The following is an 11863-nucleotide window of genomic DNA, read 5'->3' as shown; positions in this document are numbered from 1 at the left end:
ATATAACTTCATTGCTAACACTAACAAGGGGGTACTCTTTCTGCCCCCTTCTAATGCCTATGTCAGAAGCTTTCTCTATCTCCTTTATACTTTAATAAAACTTTATTACACAAAAGCTCTGAGTGGTCAAGCCTCGTCTCTGGCCCCGGATTGAATTCTTTTCCTCAGGGGGCCGAGAATCCCGGCGTCGTGATTCAACAACAACCTTTCAGTTGCACAATTGTGTGACTTTACCTTAAGTCATTGAATTGTTCACTTCAAATCAGTGAAATTTTTATGGTATATGAATTATATCTTAATAACGTTTTTGTTAAAAAAAAAAAAAACAACAGTACAGGTCACATCTAATTGGCAGAATGTTTACATTGCCATGGATCCGAAAAGAAACACCTGGGTATGGAATTAAGAGTGGGCAAAAACTGCTGTTGAGAGAAGCAAAGAGGTGCCTAGAGTCTCAGATACAAAACCTCTATGTTGAGTTAGCTCTTAGAGTTTCTGTTGACTCGACTTAGGCTTGTACTTATTTGCATGGTTATGATAAATCCACCTAGACTCAAGCCATCCAGTATGGTAGCCACTAGCCACATTTGACCATGAACACCTGAAACGTAGGTAGTCCAGATGAGATGTGCTGTAAATTTAGAACACACACTGAATTTTTAAAAATTAGTTAATTAATTAGTTTGGCTGTATCAAGTCTTAGTTGTGGCACGTGGGATCTAGTTCTCTGACCAGGGATCGAACCCAGGCCCTCTGCATTAAGAGCATTGAGTCTTACCCACTGGACCACCAGGGAAGTCCCATACACACTGGATTTTGAAAACTTAGAATGAAAAATATATATAAGATATTAATAATGTTATATATTGTGGCATTTTAAATGATATTTTTGATATTTTGGGTTAAGTAAAATATTTTTAAAATTTAAAAGAGGTATCTTCTTTGAGAATTAAAGTTATTCCTTAGAAGAGGTGGATATTTCAATGCCTGGGTGTACATGATTACAAGTGTGTTTGTCCACTGCTGACTGGTGCAGTGGTAAAGAATCCACCTACCAGTACAGGAGACTCAAGAAACTTGGGTTCAGTCTCTGGATGGGGAAGATCCCCTGGAGAAGGGAATGGCAACCCACTCTGATATTCTTGCCTGGGAAATCCCATGGACAGAGGAGCCTGGCTGGCTACTGTCCACGTGTTGCAGAGTCGAACACGACCGAGCGACTGAGCACAAGCATGGGTACAAACCTACTGGATAACAGGGAGAATAAAAAGAGGCAAGCGAGCAGCTCAGAGTGGGGATGCGCTTGCAGGGAAACACAGGGCTTTCTGAGTGCTAAAGTGCCCTGTGACCTCTCTCCTGGGTGTCACTTTCTAGATCTAGTTAACAACGTCAAATGTCTTTAGGGAGCCAGAAACTGAATTGTTCATCAAAGAGCACGCCTATCTCCAGTTATAGGTCTGGGGGAAGTAATGGTAAGAGTGGAGGGAGAAGGAGGTTCATTCCTTCAGTCACAGAAATATATTTATAGGTACACCTCCCTTCTTGAACAGATTGTGAGGGGATAGGAGGAAGCCGAGAGAGAGACAGAATCAGTTCAGTTAAGTTCAGTCGATCAGTCGTGTCCGACTCTTTGTGACCCCATGAATCGCAGCAAGCCAGGTCTCCCTGTCCATCACCAGCTCCCAGAGTTCACTCAAATAGTACAAGTCAAAAAGCACCTCAAGGTTCTTAGTTTAGGGAAGCTGGCCTTGTTCCCTGTGGTAGAAAAGCTGATTCCAGCAAGAATTGCAACCAGCTTGCAACCTCAAGATGTTGACATCTGGTAGCACCAAGCTGAGTACAAGTTCAGAGGAAGAAAGCTAGCATTTCTCAGCTCTATTTGCCCTCTTGTTATTTTGTTACTGTTGTTGTTTTAAAAGACCAGAGTGGAGCTATCAGGTTGGATTCCTTGAGCATGCCAACAACAAGGAACCACATAAAGCTTTATTGGAGAAAAGAGATTGTTAGCTAGCCTATTTTCCGCATAGAGATTTAAAAAATCAATTTTTGAAGAAAGCTGAAAAATTTGAGCACCAGATTTTTGCAACCCAATTTGTCAGAAAAGACATGATTAGCATCCATTCTGTAAAAGCCCATGAGAGATTTTTTTTCCCCTTATGAATTTTAACAAAGCTTTGACCTTGACCGCTGCTTCTTTCCGCCTTCAGGCACTTTTAATAGTGGCCTGATTGAAGAGTTAGAAGTAAAACACTTGAAATACCTCTACCCCTACGTCCATCAGCATGGTGACGATAAGCATTTTGAATTCAGCAAATAAGGCATCACTGACTAAATGGACGTGAGTCTGAGTAAACTCCGGAAGTTGGTGATGAACAGGGAGGTCCGGCATGCTGCAGTCCGTGGGGTCGCAAAGAGTCGGACATGACTGAGTGACTGAACTGAGCTGAATAAAATCATCGGTGGATTATTATTTACCGCCTCCTTCACTTTGTTAGTGTAGATACTAGTGAACTGATTGTAGGAAAGGGGGCCCACAGAGAGGTGATTCTATCTTATTGCTGGTCTGTGGATTCACAGACCATTTCTACACATGAATAGGAGAAAATAGGTTTACACTGACTGTGTCATGTAATTTCAGTGGGATTCAGTAGGTGGCGTAGAAGAGCTTCCCCAGTCCACCCACAAACACTAAACCAGCGGAATAAAATGTTTGAGGAAGTATTTGATTTTTCTACAGACTGCCAACAGGACAGAGGAACAGGCCAACTTGGTAAGCAACATCTTTTTAAATTCTGTAAAATAAATGGTATAACTAGTTATTAGACCCCAATATCTCAGACATCTCTATGATTAAGTCCTGGGTGTTTTTCTAAGTGCATTATTTCTGATATGTACTTACTGTGACTTGAACTAGCATTTATTTATCAGTTGCTTGTTCTGAGTCAGAGAAAGGGTTTGTGTGTGTGTGTGTGTGTGTATTTTTTTTTTTTTTAAATGAACCTCATCTCAGGCACGATTTGCTTTCAAGAGATTTGAGTTGGTAGATGAATATTTGGGTCATAAACATCTCACGGGTTTCTGATAGAGCTGCTAGCAGTTGATTCAGATGGCACTGCTCTTTTTATCCTGTTCCCTCCATTTATCTCTTTGTAATGAAAATGCTGAGGACAGTGAGCTGTAGGTAAACCACTCCTGGAGGCAGGGCTGCCCAGTGACTCCTGTTTTTATGGACAGGTGCATTTGAGTTTTTTCTCTGGGCAATTCCCACAATTTGTATTTTTTTCCTGTTTTCTCAGACTACAGAAACTGTCCTAGGGTGCAGCTATTGTGGTGGAATTGCAGGTTTTGAAAATGTTTCCCAGGCTACACCCAGTTGGATCCAAAGAGTTGTGAGTTTTTCTTTACAATAGAAAGCAAAAGTTCACAAAACCGCATAGAAAACAAAGCAGAAAAGCTCTTGAACTGGTTTTGATCCTTTCAGCCTGTGGTTAACATTTATAGCTAGTTGCCCTCATGCAAAGAAAACCCTCAGTAAATATTTGTGGGACTGAACTCAATGGGCCAGATTGATTGTATGAGTATTAGCTATTAAGACAAGTCAAAGTCTCGACTCCATGCCTCCAAAGTCTTCAGGCAAAGGCAATTCACATTTATTGATACACTGAATCATAAAAGGTGAGGCTAAACCTATCATAATCATGAAAATAGACATAAACACATCTGGAGATATTTTTATACTATCAAATTACAGCAATCTATTACTAGTTAACTTTGCAAATAATAATTTTGTCTGGCAGTAAAGTAATTTTGAGCCGCTACTATAGATGAGATTCTGTGCTGTTCATTAGGACCTTGACAAAATATTGATTTTCACTGATATAGCAAGTTTGGTATATACACTTTATATCTCCTTTAAGTGCCTAAACCTGGTGTCTCAGGTGATAAAGAATCCGTCTGCAACTCAGGAGACCTGGGTTTGATCCCAGGGTTGGGAAGATCCCCTGGAGAAGGGCATGGCAACCCACTTCAGTATTCTTGCCTGGAGAATTTCCATGGACAGAGGAAACTGGTGGGCTACAGTCCATGGGATCGCAAGGAATCAGACATGACTGAGGTGACTAAATACATGTATGTAACACTTTGACTTCTTAATTATAGTAATATAAATGGTTTAATAAACTGAGTGCTTCAAATAGTTACTGCAAGTGAAAGAGCAAAATGGAAGTTGAGCAAATAGAAGATATTTGAGTCAATAATTCAGCTAGGCAGAAAACTGAAGTCATGCTTTCTCAATGCTTGAAGACAGGGAGTTTGATACCGACCAGGGTTCTCAGCCTTCCCCAATCATTGGAAACTGACTAGAGGCCAGACAAGAAATTCAGGCAAGGCTTCACTGGGGCCCCTGCTGCAGCAGAGGGAGTGAGAACAAGTAACAGGTTCCTTTGTCCACTGGCCTGGGGGGAAGGTGAGCTGGTTCCTTCTATGGGGGTGAGGTTAGAGGGATGTCCAGGGGTGGGGCTGGAGGGGTGGCTTAGGTGGTTTGCCGACCCCTTTGGTGTTGTGTGCAAGGGCACACACAGTCTGCTTTTGCTCCAGACTCCCTGTCTTTGCTCTAGGCTCTTTGGAGGTAGCAGATGGGCTTTTTTGGTCTTTTAGTGTCCTTTGTCCAGGATTTGTCTCAACTGCACATGCATGCAGTTATTTTCAGTCCCTTGTACTTTCTTTGTTTTTTGGAGATGTTTGCTGAGATGCAAGCACTATAGCACTGCAGCAAAAGGTCCCTGGTCCCAGCCTATCTCAGTTTCATAATGTAGTTTTTTTGTGGTTGTTGCTGTTTAGGAAACAAGCTGTCCTTACCACTTTCCTCTTGCTTGTGGTGGGTTCGCTGTGTGCTAAGCGCTCATGTCTGTGCATGGAGTCCCGTCTCTGCTGCTTGTCTCTCTGGCCACTCTGTGCACACACCCGAGGGTGCTGACCACTGCTTCCTTGTACTCTGGTGTTTGGCTGGATGGCTAAAAGATCCCGAGATTTGGATTCAGGTTTAGGAATAAGTAAAGAATCCCATTTGAGCCTTAAGCCCAAGCTGCTCTTGCTTCAACTTAACTTACACAGGATAGTTCTGTTTTGAGATAGTAGGCACTGGCCCAGACAGTAATTGAGTATTATTTTTATTCTCATTGAAAAATGTCTCCTTGTGTGGGTAGCTCTTTCAGGGAGCTGAAGAGAGAGACTTGAGACATTTCTGGGTCTTTCAGCCAAATACAATCAATGATATAGAAATACCGCCTGTACTTTTCACATACATTATAATGTCTCTGTCCCCTTCCCTCTGCAGGGTCTTCATGAGCAGTGGTGAAGGGGGCATACATGGCCCTCTTTGATGTTTGAAGAGGTCAGGATCACCAAGGCATCATTGGGCATCTCTGTGAAAGGGTAAGTCCAAGAAATTCCCCCAACTAGATAAATTTGCATGTCTGTCTCACTTGGGGAACTTTTACAACTCACGATTGTTTCTGGGACATGAATTATTTGGGTCCCTCAGCTCTTCTTGAGAGATCTGAGGGGACATGTGAAGAGGAATTTAACTCTTTGCTAATACTAATGGTCTGCTTATATAATGTGGTTCTAGGAGGTTTTGAATAAGTTCCTTAAAATATCTGCATAGCCATGTAGCCCTCCCACTCAGGGGGTCTCTGGTGGTGAGAGGGTTCACTGTCTAGGGTTCATACCAACATGACCCACTGGTCTCATATTCTATGGGAATGCTGATAACAAAATAGTGTCTGAATAATGGTGGGCCGGTGTAATGACATAACCCAGGACAATACCTACTATATCATAGGGAATACATACATATTTGATGAATGAATGTGTTGCAGAAAGGAGGACCCCTGTCTAGGGCCCAAGAGTGGGCTCTTGTCTAACACTCAGGAATGAATTGTCCAACGAGACACCTGCAGTGACAAAGCAAGAGACTTTATTGGGAAGGGGCACCTGGGTGGAGAGCATCAAGGTAAAGGAACCCAGGAGGACTGCTCTGCCACATGACTCAAAATCTCAGGTTTCATGGGATTAGGTTTACGGGATTAGTGATGGAATTAGTTTCAGGGTTGTCTCTGGCCAATCATTCTGACTCAGGGTTCTTCCTGGTGGTGTGAGCATCACTTGGCCAACATGGATTCCAGTGAGAAGGATTCTGGGAGATTAGTAGGACACATGGGTGGTGTCTTCTCTCTCCTTTTGACCTTTCCTGAAATCTTCCGGTTGGTGGTAGCTTGTTAGTTCTGCATTCCTTACCAAGGACTTCCTGTTTAAGATAACTCCTGTAGGTGGTTACTGTGGTGCCTGGCTAAGGCAAGTGGTTTCAGTAAGTGTTTCCCCTAACAAATGAATGAAGAAAAGTTTTCTGAATAAGAGAGAGAAGGAAACTGCTCCCATCTAAAACCTTTCAGTGGTCACTGACCCCCTCATCACTCTCAGGATAGAATCCCAACTCCTTACAATGATCTGCCCCCTGTGTTCTTGGCCTGAACTCCCCTCACCCACCTCACTCCATGCTAACATTGGAGAGGGATGGAAGGTGGGAGAGTGAGGGGAGAGTGAGGGGATTAAGAAGTACAAACCGCCAGTATATAATTAGTAAGTTATGGGGTTGTAATACGGTGCCTCAGACAAGCCAGCCTCAATCCTACCTCAGGACCTTTGCACTTGCCTTTTCTTTTGCCGGAAGGAAATGCTTCCCCCCCAGATCTTCCCATAGATGATTCATTCACTTCATTCTGATTTCTGCTCCAACATCATATTCTCAGAAAGGCCCTCTCTGACTAATCAATCTGAAAAAGCCACCACCAACCACTGTTATACACCTACCACTATTCTTGATTCGTTTACCCTGCTTTATTTTTCTGTATAGTGGGTATCACTACATTAAATTATTATATGTTTATGTTCTGTCTTTCCTCTAGATAATAAGCTCTTGAAAATTAGAAGCTTATCTTGATCATTGCTTTATCTCTAGTCCCTAAAACATGGCCAGAAGGTTATCCATAAATACTGATTGAATAAATGAATGAGTGAATGGATTTTCTTATCTTTTATCATTTTCTGAAAGATCTTTTATCAAAGTTATTGCAGTGTTACTGACCATATTCCTTATGCTGTATATTACAACCCCATAACTTACTAATTATATACTGGCGGTTTGTACTTCTTAATCCCCTCACTCTCCCACCTTCCATCCCTCTTTCTGCTGGCACACACTATTTTCTGTATCTATGAATCTGTTTTCATTTTGTTTGTTTTGTTTTTTAGATTCTGCATATAAATGAGATGATGTGGCTTTTGTCTTTGTCTGACTTATTTCGCTTAGCATGATACTTTCTAGACCTACTCATGTTGCAAATGGCAAGAATTCATTTTTTTAATGACTAATATTCCATTATATATATATGTGTATATATATATACACACACAAAAAAAAATCTTTATCATTCATCTATTGATAAACACCTAGTTTTGTTTCCATATCCTGGCTGTTGTAAATAACGCTCACTCTTTCTCTTACAGGGATAACCATCATTGGATTTAGGGACTACCTAGATTAGGCGTCCCCAACCCCAGTGGTGCTGGTCCATGACCTATTACGAAGTGGGAGGCACAGCAGGAGGTGAGCAGAGATTAAAACCAAAACCACCCCCACCTCCATCTGAGGAAAAATTATCTTCCACAAAACCAATCCTTGGTGCCCAAAATTTGGGGACTGCTGAGTCCTAGATAATCCAAGATGATCTTCTCAAGACTCTTAATGTAATTATCTCTACAAATACCCTTTTTCTAAATTGCTGCTGCTCCGGCTAAGTCTCTTCAGTTGTGTCCATCTCTGTGCGACCCCATAGACTGCAGCCCCACCAGGCTCCTCCATCCATGGGATTTTCCAGGCAAGTGTACTGGAGCAGGGTGCCATTGCCTTCTCCATTTTCTAAATTAGGTAATATTCAATTAGGAGATTAGGACATGGTTAGGAGGTGGACATATCTTTTTTGGGAGGAGGGTCACCATTCAATCCATTACATATCCATATTAAAAGTTATTTGATTAGAGGTAGTATAACTGTTGGAGAAGGAAATAGCAACCCACTCCAGTATTCTTGCCTGGAGAATCCTGTAGACAGAGGAGCCTGGTGGGCTGCTGTCCATGGGGTCACATGGATTCGGACACGACTGAAGCTACTTAGCAGCAGCAGCAGTATAACTGTTTATGAATATGTGTATTTTCCTGGTTTCAGGTTGTGTGACTCCCAAGAATGTAGCTTTCATTTAATAAGACTCTAGTAAAAAAATGTTTAATGTCAGTCATGCTTAATTTAATATAGTCATTTAATGCTGACTTTTTTACCCCTAGGATCTGTACTGTATCAAGATGCTCTGAAGAATAGCAACTACCCTTAGAAATGTCTACTGTTACAAAATGACTAAAAAAATTTCTAGCATCTTCCATTTTGCCATCATCTTTATATTAATACTTGAGATCAGAACTCAATTATCTGATGAAAGTGAATTTTTAATTGACATGTCAAAAAGAGGTCTCACCTATGTTCCCAAAGACTTATCCCTGGAAACAACCATCTTAGATATATCATACAACTATATTTCTGAGCTTCAGACACCTGACATCCTCTCACTATCAAAGCTGAAGATTTTGATAATTTCTCATAATAGAATCCAGTATCTTGACTTGAGTGTTTTTAAATTCAACCAGGAACTGGAATACTTGGATTTGTCCCACAACAATTTGGAGAAGATTTCTTGCCACTCGACTCTGAACCTCAAGCACTTAGACCTCTCATTTAATGCATTTGATGCCCTGCCCATATGCCAAGAGTTTGGCAACATGTCTCAACTAGAATTTCTGGGGTTGAGTGCCACACAGTTACAAAAATCCAGTGTGCAGTCAATCACTCGTTTGCACATCAGCAAGGTTTTATTGGTCTTAGGAGATACTTATGGGGAAAGAGAAGATGCCGAGAGCCTTCAAGACCTTAAGACACAGAGCCTGCACGTTGTTTTCCCCACAGGAAAGGAATTCCATTTTAATTTGGACGTGTCAGTCAGCACCACAGTAAGCCTGGAACTGTCTAATATCAAATGTGTGCTTGATGATAATGGGTGTTCTTATTTAGAAAATGTTCTGTCAAAACTTCAAAAGAACTCAAGGTTATCAAATCTTACTTTAAACAACATTGAAATAACTTGGAATTCCTTCATTACGATCCTCCAGTTGGTTTGGCGTACAAGCATTGAGTATTTTTCCATTTCGAATGTGAAACTACAAGGTTACCTTGACTCTAGAGATTTTGATTATTCTGACACTTCACTGAAGGCCTTGTCTATACACAAAGTTGTCCATGATGTGTTCAGTCTTCCACAAGGTTATGTCTATAAAATATTGTCAAATATGAACATCCAACATCTCACAGTGTCTGCCGCACACATGGTGCACATGGTCTGCCCGTCCCAAATTAGCCCATTTCTGTATTTGAATTTTTCCAGTAATCTCTTAACAGACACGGTTTTCAAAAACTGTACAAATTTGGCTAATTTGAAGACCCTTATCTTACAAAAGAATCAGTTAAAAGAACTTATAAACATAGTTCATATGACCCAGGAAATGAAGTCTCTACAACAACTGGATGTTAGCCAGAATTCCCTGGTGTATGATGAAAGTGAAGGAAATTGCCCTTGGGCCAGAAATTTATTAAGTTTAAATATGTCTTCAAATATACTTACTGACTCTGTTTTCAGATGTTTACCTCCTCGGATCCAGGTTCTTGATCTTCACAATAACAGAATAAGGAGCATCCCTAAAGATGTCACTGGTCTAGAAACTTTGCAAGAACTCAACCTTGCTTCCAATTCTTTAGCCCACCTTCCTGGATGTGGTATCCTTAGCAGCCTTTCCATACTGATCATTGACTATAATTCAATTTCCAATCCATCAGCTGATTTCTTCCAGAGCTGCCAGAAGATTAGGTCCCTCAGAGCAGGGAACAATCCATTCCAATGTTCCTGTGAGCTAAGAGAGTTTATCCAAAGTGTAGGCCAAGTATCAAGTGATGTGGTAGAGGGCTGGCCTGAGTCTTATCAGTGTGACTATCCAGAAAGCTACAAGGGAACCCCTCTAAAGGACTTCCACGTATCTGAGCTATCCTGCAACACAGCCCTGCTGATTGTCACCATTGTGGTCCCTGGGCTGCTGCTGGCTGTTGCTGTGACTGTCCTCTGTATCTACCTGGATCTGCCCTGGTACCTCAGGATGGTGTGTCAGTGGACCCAGACCCGGCGCAGGGCCAGGAATGTACCCTTGGAAGAACGCCAAAGAATTCTTCAATTCCATGCTTTTATTTCATATAGTGGGCACGATTCTGCCTGGGTGAAGAATGAATTAATACCAAACCTAGAAAAAGAAGATATAAGAATTTGTCTCCATGAGAGAAACTTTGTTGCTGGCAAGAGCATCGTGGAAAATATCATCAACTGCATTGAGAAAAGTTACAAGTCCATTTTTGTCTTGTCTCCCAACTTTGTCCAGAGTGAGTGGTGCCATTATGAACTCTACTTTGCCCACCACAATCTCTTCCATGAAGGATCTGATAACTTAATCCTGATCTTGCTGGATCCCATTCCACAGTATTCCATTCCTAGCAGCTACCACAAGCTAAGAGCTCTCATGGCACAGAGAACTTATTTGGAATGGCCCAAGGAGAAGAGTAAACACGGACTTTTTTGGGCTAACCTAAGAGCATCCATTAATATTAAACTGATGGGAAAAGCAGCAGAAATACATTACACAGAGATTTAAAATTTATCTTCTGCTGCGTTTGGGAAAATGTTGCTGGTTTTGGAAGCTCTAACAATGGCCTTATTTTGCATCGACATGGATATAAACGTGATTTTGAATTTAGGATGTAGATAAAAATATGGGGTCTCCCTCATGGTTCAGCAGTAAAGAATCTGCCTGCCAGTGCAGGAGAGATAGGTTTGATCCCTGGTCTGGGAGGATTCCACATGCTGCAGAGCAACTAAACCCATCCACCACGACTACTGAGCCTGCACTCTAGAGCCCGAGAGCTGCAGCTACAGCGCCCAAGTGCCACGGCTCCTGAAACCTGTGAATCCTAGAGCCCGTGCTTCGTAACAAAGAGAAGCCATTGTAGCGAGAAGCCCTTGAGCTGCAACTAGAGAGTAGCCCCTGCTCACCACAACCAGAGAAAAGTCCACACAGCTACCAAGACGCAGCACAGCCACAAATAAAATAATCATATAATTAATTTTTAAAGTGTGTATGTCTTTTCAGGCCCCCAGTTCCTCATGATGTAATCTCAACTGAAACAGTTACTTTCTAACACAAAAGGGATTCATCTATTTCTCTGCTAGGACTGAATTTATTGAGTTTATCATGTAATCAAGAGAGGCACCTGTTCAAACAACTTCAGTTGATATATGTTCCTGTGTGCCAATCAGGGTCAATGTTAGAAAACTTCATGCCTTTTGCAACTGTAGCTGGGTTTCTATCAGTTCAGTTTAGTTCAGTCACTCAGTCGTGTCCAGCTCTTTGAGACCCCATGGACTACAGCATGCCAGGCTTCCCTATCCATCACTAACACCCAGAGCTTGCTCAAATTCATGTCTATCAAGTCAGTAATGCCATCCAACCATCACATCCTTTGTCATCCCCTTCTCCTCCTGCCTTCAATCTTTCTCAGCATCAGGGTTTTTTCCAATGTCAGTTCTGGGCATTCAGTTCTCAGTTCAGTTCAGTTCTGTCGCTCAGTTGTGTCCAACCCTTTGTGACCCCATGAATCGTA

At 41.8% G+C, this 11863-nt stretch overlaps 1 protein-coding gene across 2 annotated transcripts; it reads left to right on the top strand.

Annotated features, from left to right (window-relative positions):
- Positions 1 to 2471: 2471 nt before the first annotated feature.
- TLR1 (toll like receptor 1) lies at positions 2472 to 11581 on the top strand. Of its 2 annotated transcripts, XM_040238012.1 has the most exons (4): positions 2472 to 2770; positions 5336 to 5433; positions 7567 to 7666; positions 8401 to 11581. In XM_040238012.1, exon 4 carries the CDS (start codon positions 8467 to 8469, stop codon positions 10855 to 10857), a length of 2391 nt encoding a protein of 796 aa, XP_040093946.1. In that variant the 5' UTR covers positions 2472 to 2770; positions 5336 to 5433; positions 7567 to 7666; positions 8401 to 8466; the 3' UTR covers positions 10858 to 11581. The 2 variants fall into 2 exon arrangements, with proteins under 2 accessions (XP_040093946.1, XP_040093947.1); XM_040238013.1 differs by lacking the exon at positions 2472 to 2770 and having other exon boundaries at positions 5036 to 5433.
- Positions 11582 to 11863: the final 282 nt, after the last annotated feature.

Source organism: Oryx dammah, unplaced genomic scaffold (genome assembly GCF_014754425.2).
Source record: "Oryx dammah isolate SB20612 unplaced genomic scaffold, SCBI_Odam_1.1 HiC_scaffold_3, whole genome shotgun sequence".
Lineage (NCBI taxonomy): Eukaryota > Metazoa > Chordata > Mammalia > Artiodactyla > Bovidae > Oryx > Oryx dammah.
This window is presented reverse-complemented; position numbering and strand designations above follow the sequence as displayed.